The sequence below is a fragment of the Heterodontus francisci genome, unplaced genomic scaffold (genome assembly GCF_036365525.1).
Source record: "Heterodontus francisci isolate sHetFra1 unplaced genomic scaffold, sHetFra1.hap1 HAP1_SCAFFOLD_738, whole genome shotgun sequence".
NCBI classification, from domain to species: domain Eukaryota; kingdom Metazoa; phylum Chordata; class Chondrichthyes; order Heterodontiformes; family Heterodontidae; genus Heterodontus; species Heterodontus francisci.
This window is the reverse complement of record NW_027140308.1, coordinates 130142-151768: the sequence shown is the minus strand read 5'-3', so window position 1 is coordinate 151768 and position 21627 is coordinate 130142. Positions and strand designations below refer to the sequence as shown.

General features: G+C 54.8%; 1 protein-coding gene across 1 annotated transcript; it reads left to right on the top strand.

The window, feature by feature from the left end:
* The first annotated feature begins 8083 nt into the window (after window positions 1-8083).
* LOC137359189 (uncharacterized) lies at window positions 8084-13311 on the top strand. The gene is made up of 2 exons (XM_068025252.1): window positions 8084-8195; window positions 12839-13311. The coding sequence occupies exons 1-2, from the start codon at window positions 8151-8153 to the stop codon at window positions 13190-13192; spliced, it is 399 nt and encodes a 132-aa protein (XP_067881353.1). The 5' UTR covers window positions 8084-8150; the 3' UTR covers window positions 13193-13311.
* Window positions 13312-21627: the final 8316 nt, after the last annotated feature.

Below are 21627 nucleotides of genomic sequence, written 5' to 3'. Positions count from 1 at the left end.
GCTCGGACCACCGCCTGGTGTGGGCGGAGTTCACTCCGCTCCGCACGCGGGCGGGGTCTGCGTACTGGCACTTTAACAACCGGCTGCTGGAGGACGTGCGATTTCGGGACTCGTTCTGTCGATTCTGGGCCGATTGGAGAAGGAAGCAGGGGGGCTTCCCCTCCTTGAGGCTATGGTGGGATGTGGGCAAGACTCACATCCGCGTCTTCTGTCAGGAGTACGCGAAGGGGTCGACCAAGAGGCGGGAAGCCGAGGTCGGGCGCCTTGAGAGGGAGGTGCTCGACTTGGAATCCCGCCTCGGTCATGCCGTCGCGGACCCGGCCCTGTGGCAGGCGTACAAAGAGAAGAAGGGCGCGCTGAGGAACCTGCAGCTCATAGGGTCCCGAGGCGCGTACGTGAGGTCGCGGATCCAGATCCTGGAAGATTTGGACCGCGCCTCACCCTTCTTCTACTCGCTGGAAAAATGGCGGGGGGTCCGTAAGCAGCTCGTCGAGCTGCTGGCCGACGACGGATCCTCCATCACGGATCCGGAGGGAATGGGCCTCCTGGTCCGGACGTATTACAGTGCGTTGTTCTCTCCGGATCCGTCCAGCGAGGATGCGCGCAGAGTTTTGTGGGAGGACCTGCCGCAGGTCAGCCCGGAGGGCGCCGAAGGATTGGAGGCTCCGCTCACGTTGGCGGAGCTGACTGGCGCCCTCCACCAGCTCTCGAGGGGCAAATCCCCAGGGCTGGATGGGTTGACCGTGGAGTTCCTCAGGGCGTTCTGGGACGTCCTGGGGGACGATTACGCGCGGGTCCTGGGGGAAAGCCTGGCGACCGGGGAGATGCCCCTCTCGTGGCGCAGGGCGGTCATCGTCCTGCTGCCGAAGAGGGGCGATCTCCGCCTGCTTAAAAACTGGCGTCCGGTCTCCCTCCTCAGCACGGACTTTGAGATCTTTGCCCGGGCTATGTCTACCCGCCTGGGCTCCGTGCTGGCCCACATGATCCACCCCGACCAGTCCTACACGGTCCCGGGCCGGTCCATCCAGGACAACATCCACCTGGTCCGGGACCTGATCCATCTTTCCCAGAGGACTGGTCAGTCGGTCGCCTTTCTCTCCCTCGATCAGGAGAAGGCGTTCGACACGGTGGATCACGATTACCTTTTCGGGACTCTGCGCGCTTTCGGACTCGGGCCGCATTTTGTGTCCCGGGTCCGACTTTTATACGCCGCCGCAGAGTGTCTAGTCAAAGTTAACGGGTCCTTGACGGCGTCCCTTCGATTTGGGAGAGGAGTGCGTCAGGGGTGCCCCATGTCCGGCCAATTGTATACCATCTGCGTGGAGCCCTTCCTGTGCCTGCTTCGCAGGAGGTTGACGGGATTGGCTCTGCGCGAGCCGGCCGTGCGGGTCGTCCTCTCGGCTTACGCCGACGACGTGCTCCTCGCAATCACAGATCCCGTTGACTTGCGGAGGATGCGCGACTGCCAGCAGACCTTTTCTGCCGCGTCCTCCGCGAGGATCAATTGGGAGAAATGTTCCGGACTCCTGGTTGGTCAGTGGCGGGTGGACTCCCTGCCGGAGGAGATGACACCTTTTGCGTGGAGCACCACGCACCTCCTCTATCTGGGAGTCCACCTTAGCCCCGCTGAGGAAGCCTGGCCGGCAAACTGGCAGGAGTTGGAGGCGAAAGTCACCGCTCGGCTGGGGCGCTGGACAGGACTGCTCCGAGTGCTTTCCTACAGGGGCCGAGCGTTGGTCATAAACCAACTGGTGGCCTCCATGCTGTGGTACCGGTTGGTCACTTTGGCCCCGCCCCCTGTATTTGCCACCAAGATCCAGAAGAAACTCGTCGATTTCTTCTGGGGCAAGAGGAAACACTGGGTCTCTGCCGCGGTCCTGAGTCTCCCGATCGAGGAGGGCGGTCAGTCGCTGGTGTGCGTCCGCACCCAGGCTGCGACTCTCCGCCTTCGGACCCTGCAGAGATACCTGTACGTCGAGCGTCCTCCCAGATGGTGTGCGCTGGCGACGTATTTTTTCCGCCAGTGTCACTGCCTTCAAGACGACACGCAGCTCCCGGTGGAGTCCGTTAGCCGCGCCTCTCTGAGGGAGTTGCCTGTCTTTTACCGGGATCTTTTCCGAGTCTGGAACACGGTCGCCTCCAGTCAGGGCGCTCCCCCGCCGGCGGAGGAGAGCGCCTCGGCTGTCCGGGCTGCCGACTCCGGGGACGGTCCGGCGGGCGGAGGAGTAGCCGAAACCCCCGGGACGCCCCTCACTGTGGGTGGCGAGGGTGCTCGGGAGTGCGGAGCGATCCCGGCCGAGCTGACCCCCGCTCGGCCGGAACTGCTCATCGGACCCAGGCCCCGAAACCCTCCTCGGGAGCCGGTCCCACACAATCCGAGCCGCCTCTCGGAAATGCCCTCCGTGCCATTCCAATCGGCGCGGAGGGGTTTCCTGTACGGGCTGCTCCTGCACACTCTCCACTTCCTCGCCCTCGTCAGCCGGCCGGACACGCCCTGGCGGTCCGCGTTGCCATCTGGCGGCGAGGGGAAACCCCGATGGAGGTCTCTCTACGCGGGAGTCTTCCCCCTTTACATCGGGGACCTGGGGTGGAGGGTGCTGCACAGAGCAGTCCCGTGCAATAGGCTTTTAAGTAGGTTCACGGACTCCCAGGCCACCTGTACTTTCTGCGGCCTGGACGTGTCCGTGTTCCACATTTATACGGAGTGTGCGAGGTTGCAGCCCCTATTTGAGTATCTGAAGGGGCTGCTCCTCAAATTCTGGCTGCACTTCAGTCCCACGCTCCTGATCTTTGGGCACCCGGTGCGGAGGGGCTTGGGCCGGGAGGAGGATCTCCTCGTCGGTCTGCTCCTGGGCCTGGCCAAGGTGGCAATTCACAGGTCCAGGTTGCGGGCCGTCGGGGGTTCCGTCCTCCCCGATTGCCTGCCCCTCTTCCGCGGTTACGTTCGCGCCCGGGTGTCCCTGGAAAAGGAGCATGCGGTGTCCGCCGGTACGCTTGAGGCCTTCCGCGACCGGTGGGCACCGCAGGGACTGGAGTGCATCGTCGACGCCGAGAATGGCATTTTAATTTGAGTTTTTTGTTTATTTTTCTGTTTTCATAAAGTTATTTTAAAACTGTAAATATGTACATAAAGGGGGCCTGAGGGATAAAGGCCCCCTCGATGTGAAAAATATAAAAGGGGCCTGGGGTATAAAGGTCACCTTGTAAAAAAAGAAAAAGAAAAAAAAAAAACGGGGTTAGAAAAAAAAAACACTCCCAGGACAGCTACAGTACGTGGTTAGATACAGAGTAAATCTCCCTCTACACTGTCCCCATCAAACACTCCCAGGCCAGGTACAGTACGGGGTTAGATACAGAGTAAAGCTCCCTCTACACTGTCCCATCAAACACTCCCAGGACAGGTACAGTACGGGGTTAGATACAGAGTAAAGCTCCCTAAAAAAAAAAGAAAAAAAAAAGAAAAAAGAAAAAAAAAGAAAAAAAAAAGTAAAAAGAAAAAAAAAGAGAAAAAAAAAGAAAAAAAAAAGAAAAAAAAAAAACGGGGGTTAGATGCAGAGTAAAGCTCCCTCTACACTGTCCCATCAAACACTCCCAGGACAGCTACAGTACGGGGTTAGATACAGAGTAAAGCTCCCTCTACACTGTCCCATCAAACACTCCCAGGACAGGTACAGTACGGGGTTAGATACAGAGTAAAGCTCCCTCTGCACTGTCCCCATCAAACACTCCCAGGACAGGTACAGTACGGGGTTAGATACAGAGTAAAGCTCCCTCTACACTGTCCTCATCCAACACTCCCCAGGACAGGTACAGTACGGGGTTAGATACAGAGTAAAGCTCCCTCTACACTGTCCTCATCAAACACTCCCCAGGATAGGTACAGTACGGGGGTTAGATACAGAGTAAAGCTCCCTCTACACTGTCCTCATCAAACACTCCCAGGACAGGTACAGTACGGGGTTAGATACAGAGTAAAGCTCCCTCTACACTGTCCTCATCAAACACTCCCCAGGACAGGTACAGTACGGGGTTAGATACAGAGTAAAGCTCCCTCTACACTGTCCTCATCAAACACTCCCCAGGATAGGTACAGCACTGGGATTGGCTGCTGCCTAATTGGGACCACTGAGTGCACAACGAGACTCAGCTGACTGCGGATTGTGGACTGAGAGATGGAGGCTGGAATTTGATGGCTGCGTGACCGCTGTAGGGACAGAGTGACAGGGACAGAGAGGAAGATTAAATTTTGAAAAACGGGGTTAGATGCAGAGGTAATTCTATCTGGTATTTTCAACATCTTGCACCTATTTCCCAGAATTTGTTTAGAATTTAAAGTGAAACAGGGCTCGGAGTTTGAGATAAATATTTATTGTTGGGGACGGACTCGTCACTCCCTGTCGAGCTGTGTTGTTATCAGGGGATTTCGTTTTTAGGAAAACCCCTGGTATTTTCCCACTCTGACTGTTTCCACCCGTGGAGGATCTCGAATTCTCCAGAACTCCCCCAACTGCTGACGGAAATTTCTACTGCCACTTTCAATGTTTATCAAATTCCTTCCCGATTTGTCAGAGGCTGGCTTCGTGAACACTGTCGTCCAGTTACAGACCTGTCATTTCAACATCTCCTTCTCCTAAATCCAGAGGCCGTCTCTTAAAAATCCGGGGGTTTGCAAACCTGTTTTTATCTCTTAACGCATCGGACAAAAGGTGCCCGGTTAAAACCTTATCAAAAACACCTGCTGCCCCAGCTTCTCTGAAAGGACTATCCTCTGTGCCAGCACTGTAGAATGATACAGCACTGAGGGGACCATTCTGCCCATCACCCATGTGCTAGCTCTTTAATACAGATATCCAATCAGTCCCACACTACTACCGCCCCCACCCACACTGGCCCACCTGTACCCCTGCTCTTTCTCCCAATTCCAGGCAAACTTTTCCCCGTCAAGTAATTATCCGATTCTCCTTTCGAACCTGCTGACACCCGCCGTCGTCAGGCAAATTCAATTTATTTGTAGGGGCTGGAGGAGGTTAGAGAGATAGGGAGGGGTGTAGGGTCTGGAGGAGGTTACAGAGATAGGGAGAGGTGTAGGGGCTGGAGGAGGTTACAGAGATAGGGAGGGGTGTAGGGTCTGGAGGAGTTTACAGAGATAGGGAGAGGTGTAGGGGCTGGAGGAGGTTACAGAGATAGGGAGGGGTGTAGGGTCTGGAGGAGGTTACAGAGAGAGGGAGGGGTGTAGGGGCTGGAGGAGGTTACAGAGATAGGGAGGGGTGTAGGGTCTGGAGGAGGTTACAGAGATAGGGAGAGGTGTAGGGGCTGGAGGAGGTTACAGAGAGAGGGAGGGGTGTAGGGCCTGGAGGAGGTTAGAGAGATAGGGAGGGGTGTAGGGTCTGGAGGAGGTTACAGAGATAGGGAAGGGTGTAGGGTCTGGAGGAGGTTACAGAGATAGGGAGAGGTGTAGGGGCTGGAGGAGGTTACAGAGATAGGGAGGGGTGTAGGGTCTGGAGGAGGTTACAGAGATAGGGAGAGGTGTAGGGGCTGGAGGAGGTTACAGAGATAGGGAGGGGTGTAGGGTCTGGAGGAGGTTACAGAGATAGGGAGAGGTGTAGGGGCTGGAGGAGGTTACAGAGATAGGGAGGGGTGTAGGGTCTGGAGGAGTTTACAGAGATAGGGAGAGGTGTAGGGGCTGGAGGAGGTTACAGAGATAGGGAGGGGTGTAGGGTCTGGAGGAGGTTACAGAGAGAGGGAGGGGTGTAGGGGCTGGAGGAGGTTACAGAGATAGGGAGGGGTGTAGGGTCTGGAGGAGGTTACAGAGATAGGGAGAGGTGTAGGGGCTGGAGGAGGTTACAGAGAGAGGGAGGGGTGTAGGGCCTGGAGGAGGTTAGAGAGATAGGGAGGGGTGTAGGGTCTGGAGGAGGTTACAGAGATAGGGAAGGGTGTAGGGTCTGGAGGAGGTTACAGAGATAGGGAGGGGTGTAGGGTCTGGAGGAGGTTACAGAGATAGGGAGGGGTGTAGGGTCTGGAGGAGGTTACAGAGATAGGGAGGGGTGTAGGGGCTGGAGGAGTTTACAGAGATAGGAAGGGGTGTAGGGTCTGGAGGAGTTTACAGAGATAGGGAGGGGTGTAGGGGCTGGAGGAGGTTACAGAGATAGGGAGGGGTGTAGGGTCTGGAGGAGGTTACAGAGATAGGGAGGGGTGTAGGGTCTGGAGGAGGTTACAGAGATAGGGAGGGGTGTAGGGTCTGGAGGAGGTTACAGAGATAGGGAGGGGTGTAGGGTCTGGAGGAGGTTAGAGAGATAGGGAGGGGTGTAGGGTCTGGAGGAGGTTACAGAGATAGGGAAGGGTGTAGGGTCTGGAGGAGGTTACAGAGATCGGGAGGGGTGTAGGGGCTGGAGGAGGTTACAGAGATAGGGAGGGGTGTAGGGTCTGGAGGAGGTTAGAGAGATAGGGAGGGGTGTAGGGTCTGGAGGAGGTTACAGAGATAGGGAAGGGTGTAGGGTCTGGAGGAGGTTACAGAGATAGGGAGGGGTGTAGGGGCTGGAGGAGGTTACAGAGAGAGGGAGGGGTGTAGGGCCTGGAGGAGGTTAGAGAGATAGGGAGGGGTGTAGGGTCTGGAGGAGGTTACAGAGATAGGGAAGGGTGTAGGGTCTGGAGGAGGTTACAGAGATAGGGAGGGGTGTAGGGTCTGGAGGAGGTTACAGAGATAGGGAGGGGTGTAGGGTCTGGAGGAGGTTACAGAGATAGGGAAGGGTGTAGGGTCTGGAGGAGGTTACAGAGATAGGGAGGGGTGTAGGGTCTGGAGGAGGTTACAGAGATAGGGAAGGGTGTAGGGTCTGGAGGAGGTTACAGAGATAGGGAGGGGTGTAGGGTCTGGAGGAGGTTACAGAGATAGGGAGGGGTGTAGGGTCTGGAGGAGTTTACAGAGATAGGGAGGGGTGTAGGGTCTGGAGGAGTTTACAGAGATAGGGAGGGGTGAGTTGATGGACGGATTTGAAAACAAGGATGAGAAGTTTAAAATCGAGGTGTTGTTTGACCGGGAGCCAGTGTCGGTCAGTGAACACAGGGGGTGATAGGGGAACAGGACTGGGTGTGAGTTAGGACACGGGGGCAGCAGAGTTTCGATGAGCTCATGTTTACAGAGGGTAGAATGTGGGAGAGCAGCCAGGAGTGTGTTGGAATGGTCAAGTCTAGAGGTAACGAAGACATGAATGAGGGTTTCAGCAGCAGATGAGCTGAGACAGGGGCGAAGTCGGGTCATGTTACAGAGGTGGAAATAGACGGTCTTCGTGATGGTGTGAATATGAGATCAGAAACTCATCTCGGGGTCAAATGTGACACCAAGATTGTGAAGAGACTGGATTAATCTCAGACTGTTTCCAGGGAGAGGGATGGAGTCGGGAGCTAGGGCACGGAGATTGGAGTGGAGACTGAAAACAATGTCTTCAGTCTTCCCAATGTCAAATTGGAGAAAATTTCTGCTGATGCAGTACTGGATGTGGGATAAGCAGACCGATAATTTAACAACAGTGGAGGAGTGGAGTGAGAGGTGGTGGGGAGGGAGAAATGGGTGATGAGGGGAAATGTTTTTTTACACAGTGAGTTGTTGTGATCTGGAACACACTGCCTGAAAGGGCGGTGGAAGCAGATTCAATGGGAATTTCAAAAGGGGAATTGAAGAAATACTCGAAGGGGAAAAATTTACCTGGATACAGTGGGGAGGGGGGGTGGAAAAGAGCAGAGGGGGGAGTTTGGGACTAATCGGATAACTCTTTCACAGAGACAGCAGGGGGACAATGGGCCGAATGGCCTCCTCCCTGTGCTGGATCTGTCTATGACGCTATCACTCTCTGCTCCTGGGGGTCCCAGACAGAGGGGGTGAGGGTGTTTCCTGGGGTCTGGTGGGGAGTCAGTCTGTGGGATCACTCTGACCTTTCACTCTCTGGGTTCTTTCCCCCTCTCCCCAGTGTAGGGCTCAGTCCAGGTCTTGCTGCCCCTGTTGTATTTCTCCACAATTGCTTTCAGTTTCACATTGAGATTTTGCACCTTCTAATCAGCTGTTAAACAACCTGCTCTGGATTTCCCCTTCCTGCTTTATAAATACCTCCTACACACAGACTCCGGTTCACAGAAACAGATCACCAACACACTCAATCATGACCGAGTTCGCTCCGTGTAAGCTGGAGGTTTTCGCCCAGCCTGTGAGTACCAACTTCAGATTGAAACTTTACAGACAGGGACTGAGGTTCCACACTGGCTGTAATCGAGAGATTGTGTTCAAAATGTGCTGCAGATTATTGCTGTTTAGATTCAGCTTCTAGATTGTGTTATATCAGGGTTGTTCGTGTGAGTGTGTGTGTGAGTGTGTGAGTGTGAGTATGTGTGTGTGAGAGTGTGTGTGTGAGAGTGTGTGTGTGAGAGTGTGTGTGTGAGAGTGTGTGTGTGTGAGAGTGTGTGTGTGTGTGTGAGGGTGTGTGTGAGTGTGTGAGTGTGTGTGTGAGTGTGAATGTGTGTGTGAGTGTGTGAGTGAGTGTGTGAGTGAGTGTGTGAGTGTGAGTGTGTGAGTATGTGTGTGTGAGTGTGTGTGTGTGAGAGTGTGAGTGTGAGTGTGTGAGGGTGTGTGTGAGTGTGTGAGTGTGAGAGTGTGAGTGAGTGTGTGTGTGTGAGTGTGTGTGTGTGAGAGTGTGTGTGTGAGAGTGTGTGTGTGTGAGTATGTGTGTGTGAGAGAGTGTGTGTGTGTGTGAGGGTGTGTGTGAGTGTGTGAGTGTGAGTGTGAGTGAGTGTGTGTGTGTGAGTGTGTGTGTGTGTGAGGGTATGTGAGTGAGTGTGTGAGTGAAAGTGTGAGCGTGAGTGTGAGTGTGAGTGTGTGAGTGTGAGTGTGTGAGTGTGAGTGTGAGTGTGTGTGTGAGTGTGTGTGTGAGTGTGTGAGTGTGAGTGTGAGTGAGTGTGTGTGTGTGAGTGTGTGTGTGTGTGAGTGAAAGTGTGAGCGTGTGTGTGAGTGTGAGTGTGTGTGTGTGAGTGTGTGTGTGAGTGTGTGTGTGAGTGTGTGTGTGAGTGTGTGTGTGTGAGTGTGTGTGTGAGTGTGTGTGAACGTGTGAGCGTGAGGGGGGGCACATTAAAATTTTTGTTCAACGTAGCGAGCTGATGAGACAGTTTCGGTAAGATTAAGGAATTAAAAATTGATATTACTACTAATCAGACAACAACACGAGCACTTTTGTGAAGAAGCTTTAAATGAGAAGTTTAATTTATTGACTTACTTTCTCATTACTATGTTGGACATTGATTTAGTGAGAAAGCATTTTTTGTTGCTTGCACAATTAAATGGCCAATTATTTGCCCGCAAGCTTCTTGTAGCAATGCAGTGTATTCCGGACAGATATCCATTTGTCAGCAGTGAGCTTGATCTCTCTCTCTCTCTCACTCTCTCTGCTCCCCTTCTCACTCTCTCTCTGTTCCCACTCTCTTTCTGTCTCTCCCTCTATCTCTGTCTCTCACTCCCTCCCCCTGTGGCCCATCTCTTTGTTTTCTCCCCTCTGTGTGTTCTCCTTGCTCTCTCTGTGCCCCACTCTCTGTCCCCCCTCTCTATTTGCCTCTGCCTCCCTCTCTCTCTCTCTCCCTCCCTCTGTCTCTGTGTGTACCTCCCTCCCTCTCTCTCTCTGTCCCTCTCTCTCTCTCTGTCTGTCCCTCTCACACTCGCTCTCTGTCTGTCCCTCTCTCTGTGTCTCTGACTCTGTCTCTCTCTCTCTCTGTCCCTCTCTCTCTCTATCCCTCTCTCTCTGTCCCTCTCTCTCTGTCACTGCCCATCTCCCTCTCTCCCTCTCTGTCACACCCTCTCTCTCTGTCCCTCTCTCTCTGTCCCTCTCTCCCCTGTCCCTCTCTCCCCTGTCTCTCTCTGTCCCTCTCTCTCTGTCCCTCTCTCTCTGTCTCTGCCCATCTCCCTCTCACCCTCTCTGTCGCCCCCTCTCTCTGTCCCTCATCTCTCTCTCTCGGTCCGTCCCTCTCTCTCTCTCTCTGTCTCTCTGCCTCACTCTATCCCTCTGTCCCTCTCTCTCTCCCTCTCTCTCTCTCCCTCTTTCTCTGTCCCACTCTCGCTCTCTGTCCCTTTTTCTCTGTCTCTCTCCCTCTCTCTGTCTCTCCCTGTCCCTCCCCCTCACACTCTCTGTCCCCCCTCTCTCCCTGCCCCCCCTCTCTCTCTCTGTCTCTCTGTCTGTCCCTCTCTTTTTCTATGTCTCTGTCTCAGTCTGTCTCTTTCTCTCTGTCCCTCTCTCTCTCTCTCCCTCTCTCTCTGTCCATCTTTCTCTTTCCCTCTCTCTCTCTCTCTGTCCCTCTCTCTCTCTCCCCCTCTGTCTCTCTCTGTCCCTCTCTGTCCCTCTCTGTCCCTGTCTATCTGTCCCCCTCTCTCTCACTCTGTCCCCCCTCTCTCTCTCTGTCACTCAGTCTGTCCCTCTCTCTGTCTGTCTCTATCTCTCTCTCTGTCTCTGTCTATCTCTCTCTCTCTCTGTCTCTCTGTGTCTCTGTCACTCTCTATCTGTCCCCCTCTCTCTCTGTCCCTCTCTCTCTCTGTCCCTCTCTCTCTGTGTCACTCAGTCTGTCCCTCTCTCTGTCTCTCTGTCTGTCCCTCTCTCTGTCTGTCTGTCCCTCTCTCTGTCTCTCTCTCTCTCTGTCTGTCTCTGTGTCTCTCTCTCTGTCCCCCTCTCTCGCTCTCTGCCCCTCTGTCTCTCTCTCTCTCTCTGTCCCTCTGTCACTCTCTCTCTCTCACCCCCCTCTTTCTCTCTGTCCCTCTCTCTCTCTGTCACTCAGTCTGTCCCTCTCTTTGTCTCTCTGTCTGTCCCTATCTCTCTCTCTGTCTCTGTCTCTGTCTATCGCTCTCTCTCTCTCTGTCTCTCTGTCTGTCCCCCTCTCTCGCTCTCTGCCCCTCTGTCTCTCTCTCTCTCTCTGTCCCTCTGTCACTCTCTCTCTCTCCCCCACTCTCTCTCTCTGTCCCTCTCTCTCTGTCTCTCTGTCTGTCCCTCTCTCTGTCTGTCTCTATCTCTCTCTCTGTCTCTGTCTCTGTCTGTCTCTCTCTCTCTCTGTCTCTCTGTGTCTCTCTGTGTCTCTGTGTCTCTCTCTCTGTCCCCCTCTCTCGCTCTCTGCCCCTCTGTCTCTCTCTCTCTCTCTGTCCCTCTGTCACTCTCTCTCTGTCCCCCCCCTCTCTCTCTGTCCCCCTCTCTCTCACTCTGTCCCCCCCCTCTCTCTCTCTCTTTCTCTCTCTGTCTGTCTGTCCTTCCCTGTCCCTCTCTCTCGAACTCTCTGACACCCTCTCTCTATCTCTCTGTCCTCCTCTCTCTATCTCTGTCTCTCTATCTCTGTCTCTGTCCCTCTCTCTCTCTCTGTCTCTCTCCCTCTCTTGCTCTGTCCCTCTCCGTCTCTCTCTCTCTGTCCCTCTCTCTGTCTCTGCCTCTCTGTCTCTCTCTCTGTCTCTCTCACTCCCTCTCTCTGTCCCTCTCTCTATCTCTCACTGTCCCTCTCTCTATCTCTCTCTGTCCCTCTCTCTATCTCTCTCTCTGTCTCTCTCTCTATCTCTCTCTGTCCCACTCTCTCTCTCTCTCTCTGTCCCCATCTTTCTCTCTCTCTGTCCATCTCTCTATCTCTCTATCTCTGTCCCTCTCTCTCTCTCTGTCTCTCTCTCTCTCTCTCTCTGTCTCTCTCTCTCTCTTTCTCTCTGTCCCTCTCTGTCCCCCTCCCTCTCCCCCTCTCTCTCTATCCCCCTCTCTCACTCTGTCCTCCTCTCTCTGTCCCCCCCTCTCTCTCTCTCTCTCTGTCCCACCCTCTCTCTCTCTATCTCTGTCTCTCTATCTCTCTCTCTGTCATTCTATCTCTCTCTCTCTCTCTCTGTCCCTCTCTCTCTCTCCCTCTCTCTCTCTCTCTGTCCCTCCTTCTCTCTCTCTCTGTCCCACTTTCTCTCTCTCTCTGCCCCTCTCTCTATCTCTGTCTCTCTATCTCTCTCTCTGTCATTCTATCTCTCTGTCTCTCTCTCTCTCTGTCTCTCTCTCTCTCTCTCTCTCTCTGTCTCTCTCTCTCTCTCACTCCCTCTCTCTCTCTGTCCCTCCCTCTCTCCCTCTCTGTCCCACTTTCTCTCTCTCTCTGTCCCTCGCTCTCTCTCTCTCTCTCTCTCTGCCCCCTCTCTCTCTCTCTATCCCCCTCTTTCACTCTGTCCCCCCCTCTCTCTCTCTCTGTCCCCCCTCTCTCTCTGTCCCTCTCTCTCTCTCTCTGTCCCACTCTCTCTCTCTCTGTCCCACTCTCTCTCTCTCTCTGTCTATCTGCCCTCTCTATCTCTCTATGTCTCTGTCCCTCTCTCTCTGTCTGTCTCTCTCTCTCTCTATATATCTCTGTCCCTCTCTCTCGCTCTCTGTCTATCTGCCCTCTCTCTCTCTCTATGTCTCTGTCCCTCTCTCTCGCTCTCTGTCTATCTGCCCTCTCTCTCTCTCTATGTCTCTGTCCCTCTCTCTCTCTGTCTGTCCCTCTCTCTCTCTCTATCTATCTCTGTCCCTCTCTCTCTCTATCTATCTCTGTCCCTCTCTCTCACTCTCTCTATCTATCTCTATCCCTCTCTCTCTCTCTCACTCTATCTGTCTCGCTCTGTCCCTCTCTCCCTCCCTCTCTCTGTCCCCCTCTCTCTCTCTGTCTCTCTCTGTCCCTCTCTCTCTCTTTGTCCCTCTCTGAATCTTCACTGTGTACGGGCTGTGGCCAGAATCACAGTTCTCCTCAGAGCAGAGAAGGTTAAGAGGTGATTTAATCGGGGCGTTCAGAATGTGGAGGGGTTTTGATGGGCGTTATTAATTTGTTTGTGTATTCCCGACAGCTCTACCAGCCTGATGCCCAGCCCAGTGTCCAGCCTGACCTCCCACAGGCAAAGGGTATCAACACCACCCATCTGGGAGCCCAGGTTGAGAAGGTAGTGCCCTCGTGCTCCAACCCAAAGCAAGTCCACTTCCAGGTGGGAAGCTGTAATGGCCGGAACTTCCCGCTGATGGTCAGTCCCTTCACCAGTGTAAAGGAGCTGAAGGTGAAGATTGAGGAGCAAACTGGAATCCTCGCTAAGAGCCAGATCCTGTACGTCAACAATAAGACCCTCGAGGACGGGAAAATCCTGAACAATTATCAGCTGAAGGGGATCAACAACCTCCTTGTGGTTCACAAGGTTTGGGGGGGTTAATCTGATGTGGAGGAGTTAGAGGAAAGCTGGAGCCCAGCTCTGAGCACACTGTATAAATGTTCATTACTCTGTCTCAATGGAAACTAACTTGCTCAAAATAAAGTGAATCAAACACAAAATGAATCGTCTCTAAATTAACCGTCACTACATTGGGGACAACACGTGGGGAGAATTGGGATTGGGGGAGCTGTAGTGCACAGTGCGGAGCCAGCTATATTCAAGATAACTGAAACATGGCTGCTGAGAGGGCAGGATTGGCAATGAAATATTACAGTCCATGATGCCTTGAGAAAGGAGGAGGAAGGAAGCAGGGTCGAGGTAGTTTTATGAGTTAGGGAGAGAATAAAAAGAGCAGACATAACATTCAGAATCAAAGAATGGTTACAGCACAGAATGAGGCCATTCGGCCTGTCATGTCCATGTTGTCTCTCTGCAAGAGCAGTTCACCTAGTCCCACACCACCACCTTTTCAACTGTTGACCTGCTAATGTCTTCTCATAATTCTCCAATTCCTTCGATTGAATCTGCCTCCACCCAACTCTCAGACAGTACATTCCAGATCAGAAACATTCACTGCGGAAAAAATGTTTTTCCTCGTGTCACCTCCGTTTCTCTCACCAATCATCTTAAATCAGTGTCCTCTGGTTCTCCTCTGGTTCTCCTCTGCTGCACTGTCGGAGGATCAGTACTGAGGGAGTGCTGCACTGTCGGAGAGGCAGTACTGAGGGAGTGCTGCACTGTCGGAGGGTCAGTAATGAGGGAGCGCTGCACTGTCGGAGGGTCAGTACTGAGGGAGTGCTGCACTGTCGGAGAGGCAGTACTGAGGGAGTGCTGCACTGTCGGAGAGGCAGTACTGAGGGAGTGCTGCACTGTCGGAGGGTCAGGGAGTGCTGCACTGTCAGAGCGTCAGTACTGAGGGAGTGCCGCACTGTCGGAGAGGCAGTACTGAGGGAGTGCTGCACTGTCGGAGGGTCAGGGAGTGCTGCACTGTCAGAGCGTCAGTACTGAGGGAGTGCCGCACTGTCGGAGGGTCAGTACTGAGGGAGTGCCGCACTGTCGGAGGGTCAGTACTGAGGGAGTGCTGCACTGTCGGAGGGTCAGTACTGAGGGAGTGCTGCACTGTCGGAGAGGCAGTACTGAGGGAGTGCTGCACTGTCGGAAGGTCAGTACTGAGGGAGTGCTGCACTGTCGGAGGGTCAGTACTGAGGGAGTGCCGCGCTGTCAGAGCGTCAGTACTGAGGGAGCACCAAACTGTCGGAGGGTCAGTACTGAGGGAGTGCCGCGCTGTCAGAGCGTCAGTACTGAGGGAGTGCTGCACTGTCGGAGGGTCAGTACTGAGGGAGTGCTGCACTGTCAGAGGGTCAGTACTGAGGGAGTGCTGCACTGTCGGAGGGTCAGTACTGAGGGAGTGCTGCACTGTCGGAGAGGCAGTACTGAGGGAGTGCTGCACTGTCGGAGGGTCAGTACTGAGGGAGTGCTGCACTGTCGGAGGGTCAGTACTGAGGGAGTGCCGCGCTGTCAGAGCGTCAGTACTGAGGGAGCGCCAAACTGTCGGAAGGTCAGTACTGAGGGAGTGCCGCGCTGTCAGAGCGTCAGTACTGAGGGAGTGCCGCGCTGTCGGAGGGTCAGTACTGAGGGAGCGCCAAACTGTCGGAGGGTCAGTACTGAGGGAGTGCTGCACTGTCGGAGGGTCAATACTGAGGGAGTGCTGCACTGTCGGAGGGTCAGTACTGAGGGAGCGCCAAACTGTCGGAGGGTCAGTACTGAGGGAGTCCTGCACTGTCGGAGGGTCAGTACTGAGGGAGCGCTGCACTGTCAGAGGGTCAGTACTGAGGGAGCGCTGCACTGTCGGAGGGTCAGTACTGAGGGAGTGCTGCACTGTCAGAGGGTCAGTACTGAGGGAGTCCTGCACTGTCAGAGGGTCAGTACTGAGGGAGTGCTGCACTGTCAGATTGTCAGTACTGAGGGAGTGCCGCACTGTCAGAGGGTCAGTACTGAGGGAGTGCCAAACTGTCGGAGGGCCAGTACTGAGGGAGCACCGCACTGTCAGAGGGTCAGTACTGAGTGAGTGATATAGAACAGAGAGAGAGATATAGAAGAGAGCGAGAGAGACAGAGAGAGGCAGGGAGAGAGATATAGAACAGGGAGGGAGACAGAGAGAGGCAGAGAGATATAGAACAGAGAAAGAGAGACAGAGAGAGAGATATAGAACAGACAGCGAGAGACAGAGAGAGGCAGGGAGAGAGAGAGATAGAGACAGAGAGAGAGAGAGAGGCAGAGAGATATAGAATGACAGACAGAGGGAGATAGCGTGAGAGACAGAGAATGAGAGAGAGAGAGAGACAGAGAATGAGAGAGAGACAGAGAGATATAGAATGACAGACAGAGGGAGACAGAGTGAGAGACAGAGAATGAGAGAGAGAGAGAGACAGAGAGATATAGAATGACAGACAGAGAGAGAGAGAGTGAGAGACAGAGAATGAGAGAGAGAGAGACAGAGAGATATAGAATGACAGACAGAGGGAGACAGAGTGAGAGACAGAGAATGAGAGAGAGAGAGTGAGAGACAGAGAATGAGAGAGACAGAGAGACAGAGAGATATAGAATGACAACAGAGGGAGAGAGAGTGAGAGACAGAGAATGAGAGAGAGAGAGAGACAGAGAGATATAGAATGACAGAGGGAGACAGAGTGAGAGACAGAGAATGAGAGAGAGAGAGTGAGAGACAGAGAATGAGAGAGACAGAGAGACAGAGAGATATAGACTGACAGACAGAGGGAGATAGAGTGAGAGACAGAGAATGAGAGAGAGAGAGAGACAGAGAGATATAGAATGACAGACAGAGGGAGACAGAGTGAGAGACAGAGAATGAGAGAGAGAGAGACAGAGAGATATAGACTGACAGACAGAGGGAGATAGAGTGAGAGACAGAGAATGAGAGAGAGAGAGAGACAGAGAGATATAGAATGACAGACAGAGGGAGACAGAGTGAGAGACAGAGAATGAGAGAGAGAGAGAGACAGAGAGATATAGAATGACAGACAGAGGGAGATAGAGTGAGAGACAGAGAATGAGAGAGAGAGAGAGACAGAGAGATATAGAATGACTGACAGAGGGAGACAGTGTGAGAGACAGAGAATGAGAGAGAGAGACAGAGAGATATAGAATGACAGACAGAGGGAGATAGAGTGAGAGACAGAGAATGAGAGAGAGAGAGAGACAGAGAGATATAGAATGACAGACAGAGGGAGACAGTGTGAGAGACAGAGAATGAGAGAGAGAGTTAACAATCAGAATGTAATGAAAGGACTGAAGTTTATCCTCTGTGAAATGTCAGACTTCCTTTTGCCTTTGTACCATTGTTAGTAGGTGAAATTTCACTGCTCGCTCCATACCTGCTGCAGATTAATCAGACTTTATATTCTGTCCTGAATGTCCTGCCAGGAATATAACAACATTCTGGGATTCCAGACCGAGAGATTCAAATGTTTATATAAGTGTCAGGAAGTTGTGAAATTGCCTCCATCCAAACTGGTCGCGTGTGAACTCAGTGTCAGAATGAGCAGCGTTCAGATACGGGGGTGTTACCCTCACTGTGCTCCTCACATATCCAGAGCTGGAAAGTACCGGGTGTTCCTGTGTTCAGGAAGCTCTACTTACAGACTGGCAGCAGAGTGCGAGCAGATTTCACAAAACACACACACAATAATTATCATCTAGTTAAAGAACAGTTTCACTTTCACTGTTGATACAGGAGGAAAGATATTGAAAACTCCAACATGAACAGTGCAGAGGGACATTTGCTCTGTATCTAATCCCCTTTTTATAAATAAAGGTGGCCTTTATAACCCAGGCCCCTTTTATGTATGTTATGTCGCAAGGCCTTTATTCCTCAGGCCCCCTTTAAAAAGCTTTTAAAAATAACTTTATTAAAAACAGATAAATAAACAAAAAACTCAAATTAAAATGCCATTCTCGGCCTCGACAATGCACTCCAGTCCCTGCGGTGCCCACCGGTCGCGGAAGGCCTCAATCGTACCACGGACACCGCATGCTCCTTCTCCAGGGACACCTGGGCGCAAACATAACTGCGGAAGAGGGGCAGGCAATCGGGGAGGACGGACCCCCCACAACGGTCCACAGCCTGGACCTGTGAATTGCCACCTTGGCCAGGCCCAGGAGCAGACCGACGAGGAGATCCCCCTCCCGGCCCAAGCCCCTCCGCACCGGGTGCCCAAAGATCAGGAGCGTGGGACTGAAGTGCAGCCAGAATTTGAGGAGCAGCCCCTTCAGATACTCAAAGAGGGGCTGCAACCTCGCACACTCCATATAAACATGGAACACGGACTCGTCCAGGCTGCAGAAAGTACAGGAGGCCTGAGAGACCGTCAACCTACTTAAAAGTCTATTGCACGGGACTGCTCTGTGCAGCACCCTCCACCCCAGGTCCCCGATGGAAAGGGGGAAGACTCCTGCGTAGAGAGACCTCCATCGGGGTTTCCCCTCGCCGCCAGATGGCAACGCGGACCGCCAGGGCGTGTCCGGCCGGCTGACAAGGGCGAGGAAGTGGAGAGTGTGCAGGAGCAGCCCGTACAGGAAACCCCTCCGCACCGATTGGAATGGCACGGAGGGCATTTCTGAGAGGAGGGTTTCGGGGCCTGGGTCCAATGAGCAGTTCCGGCCGAGCGGGAGTCAGCTCGGCCGGGATCGCTCCGCACTCCCGAGCCCCCTCGCCACCCGCAGTGAGGGGCGTCCCGGGGGTTTTGGCTACTCCTCCGCCCGCCGTCCGTCCCCAGAGTCGGCCGCCCGGACAGCCGAGGCGCTCTCCTCCGCCGGCGGGGGAGCGCTCTGACTGGAGGCGACCATGTTCCAGACTCGGAATAGATCCCGGTAAAAGACAGGCAACTCCCTCAGAGAGGCGCGGCGAACGGACTCCACCGGGAGCTGCGTGTCGTCTTGAAGGCAGTGACACTGGCGGAAAAAATACGTCGCCAGCGCACACCATCTGGGAGGACGCTCGACGTACAGTTATCTCTGCAGGGTCCGAAGGCGGAGAGTCGCAGCCTGGGTGCGGACGCACACCAGCGACTGACCACCCTCCTCGATCGGGAGACTCAGGACCGCGGCAGAGACCCAGTGTTTCCTCTTGCCCCAGAAGAAATTGACGAGTTTCTTCTGGATCTTGGTGGCAAATACAAGGGGCCGGGGCCAAAGTGACCAACCGGTACCACAGCATGGAGGCCACCAGTTGGTTTATGACCAACGCTCGGCCCCTGTAGGAAAGCACTCGGAGCAGTCCTGTCCAGCGCCCCAGCCGAGCGGTGACTTTCGCCTCCAACTCCTGCCAGTTGATCGGCCAGGCTTCCTCAGCGGGGCTAAGGTGGACTCCCAGATAGAGGAGGTGCGTGGTGCTCCACGCAAAAGGTGTCATCTCCTCCGGCAGGGAGTCCACCTGCCACTGACCAACCAGGAGTCCGGAACATTTCTCCCAATTGATCCTCGCAGAGGACGCAGCAGAAAAGGTCTGCTGGCAGTCGCGCATCCTCCGCAAGTCAACGGGATCTGTGATTGCGAGGAGCACGTCATCGGCGTAAGCCGAGAGGACGACCCGCATGGCCGGCTCGCGCAGAGCCAATCCCGTCAACCTCCTGCGAAGCAGGCACAGTAAGGGCTCCACGCAGATGGTATACAATTGGCCGGACATGGGGCACCCCTGACGCACTCCTCTCCCAAATCGAAGGGGCGCCGTCAAGGACCCGTTAACTTTGACTAGACACTCTGCAGCGGCGTATAAAAGTCGGACACGGGCCACGAAATGCAGACCGAGTCCGAAAGCGCGCAGAGTCCCGAAAAGGTAATCGTGATCCACCCTTTCGAACGCCTTCCCCTGATCGAGGGAGAGTAAGGCGACCGACTGACCAGTCCTCTGGGAAAGATGGACCAGGTCCCGGACCAGGTGGATGTTGTCCTGGATGGACCGGCCCGGGACCGTGTAGGACTGGTCGGGGTGGATCATGTGGGCCAGCACAGAGCCCAGGTGGGTAGACATAGCCCGGGCAAAGATCTTATAATCCGTGCTGAGGAGGGAGACCGGACGCCATTTTTAAGCAGGCGGAGATCGCCCCTCTTCAGCAGCAGGACGATGACCGCCCTGCGCCACGAGAGGGGCATCTCCCCGGTCGCCAGGCTTTACCCCAGGACCCGCGCGTAATCGTCCCCCAGGACGTCCCAGAACGCCTTGAGGAACTCCACGGTCAACCCATCCAGCCCTGGGGATTTGCCCCTTGAGAGCTGGTGGAGGGCGCCGGTCAGCTCCGTCAACGTGAGCGGAGCCTCCAATCCTTCGGCGCCCTCCGGGCTGACCTGCGGCAGGTCCTCCCACAAGACTCTGTGCGCATCCTCGCTGGACGGATCCGGAGAGAACAACGCACTGTAATAAGTATGGACCAGGAGGCCCATTCCCTCCGGATCCGTGATGGAGGATCCGTCGTCGGCCAGCAGCTCGATGAGCTGCTTACGGAACCCCCGCCATTTTTCCAGCGAGTAGAAGAAGGGTGAGGCCCGGTCCAAATCTTCCAGGATCTGGATCCGCGACCTCACGTACGCGCCTCGGGACCCTGTGAGCTGCAGGTACCTCAGCGCGCCCTTCTTCTCTTTGTACGCCTGCCACAGGGCCGGGTCCACGACGGCATGACCGAGGCGGGACTCCAGATCGAGCACCTCCCTCTCAAGGCGCCCGATCTCGGCTACCCGCCTCTTGGTCGACCCCTTCGCGTACTCCTGACAGAAGACGCAGATGTGAGTCTTGCCCACATCCCACCATAGCCTCAAGGAGGGGAAGCCCCCCTGCTTCCTTCTCCAGTCGGCCCAGAATCGACAGAACGAGTCCCGAAATCGCACGTCCTCCAGCAGCCGGTTGTTAAAGTGCCAGTACGCGGACCCCGCCCGCGTGCGGACCCCGCCCGCGTGCGGAGCGGAGTGAACTCCGCCCACACCAGGCGGTGGTCCGAGCACGGCACCAGCCGCATGGAGGCCGCCGAGACGCGGGAGACGTACGTCTGCGAAAAGTAGAGGCGGTCGATTCGCGACCCTCCTCCTCCAGACCTCCACGTGAAGGCGCTGGAGTCGGGATGGAGATTCCGCCAGACGTCCACCAAGTTAAGGGAGCTGATCAGTCCCCTCAACTTCTCCACCGATGCTTGGCCGCGCTGGGGACCGGAGCGATCCCCCACCTCGAGGGTGCAGTTGAAATCTCCCCCGAGGATGATGCACTCGCCGCTATCGATGGAGCTCAAGAGAGCGGACACTTCTTCAAAGAAGCGCGCTTGCAACGTGCCGGGCCTGGGCGCGTACACGTTCACAAAGTGGAGCGGCACGCTACCCAGGCGAACGGTGAGGTGGAGCAAGCTGCCCGGCACTAGCTCCTTGACCCCCAAGATCTCCGGCTGAAAAGTCGGGGCCAACAAGATAGCCACCCCACTAGAAATAGGGGTGAGGTGACTCATGTAGACCGAGCGGGACTGGGGTGAGCCCCGTCTTTACCTCCCCCAGATGGTGCAGGTGGGGAAGGAGGAGCTCACCAGGAATGAAGGGCGGGACGTTGGATAAAATGACCCTTTGTGCAGTGGCCTCCAGGGGGTCCACTGGCAGAAAGGTCCCGCCCACGGTGAACCCCTTGCTCAGAGCCAGGGACACCGCCCACTCGGTCTTCAGGAAAAACACTGCCTTCCTGTACATTTTAGAGGCTGCAACAATGGCCGAAGGGCCGACAACCTCGGCCATTGCTTTCACGCATGCCTCTATAGTCATGTTCGGGTGGACGTAGCTCTTGACCCCATGCTTCGATGTTAATAAAGCAAACGGTGACGGGGCAACAGGTGCAGCTGCAGCAGCCGCAGCAGCATGTGAACGGGAAGGCCCCGCCACCGGTGAAGAGGGGCTTGCCATGGGGTCGCAGAGCTACGCCCACCCCCAAGAAACAAAACAAATTTACACAATTTTAAAAAAAGCAAACTTTAAACAAGGTGGAGTGGGAGTAGAGGAGGATGGGGTAGGATGGTAAAGGAAAAGGGGAGGATAGGTGATTGAGGCGACTGAGTGGAGGAAGGGAGAGAAAGGCTGAAAAGGATGTTTGATCCAACTGCCAGTTGGAGCACCTTTGTAACAATTAGTCCAAAACTGTTTGTTGTCTTCCAGTTGGGGGAGGCTTCTTCGCCCGGGACGGCTGGAGCCGCCCGGTACTCTCCTCTTCTGATTTTAACAAGAAAGTCTTCACCCGGTCAACTCCAGCTGTCCCGAGCAGGCAGTTGGGGTGGGGAGGGAGCTCCCTGTGTGCAAACACCAATACAAATACAGGGGCCCCTACTGGATTTGGCTGCCCCACCCCTGAGTCTTCTGGCCTCTTCTCCCTCCCCCAAACAGTTTAAACTGAAGAG

Coding starts and splice junctions, on each gene's coding strand:
- LOC137359189 (XM_068025252.1), top strand. CDS start 8,151: ATGACCGAGTTCGCTCCGTGTAAGCTGGAGGTTTTCGCCCAGCCT. Junction 8,196..12,838: donor TGGAGGTTTTCGCCCAGCCT/GTGAGTACCAAC, acceptor TATTCCCGACAG/CTCTACCAGCCTGATGCCCA.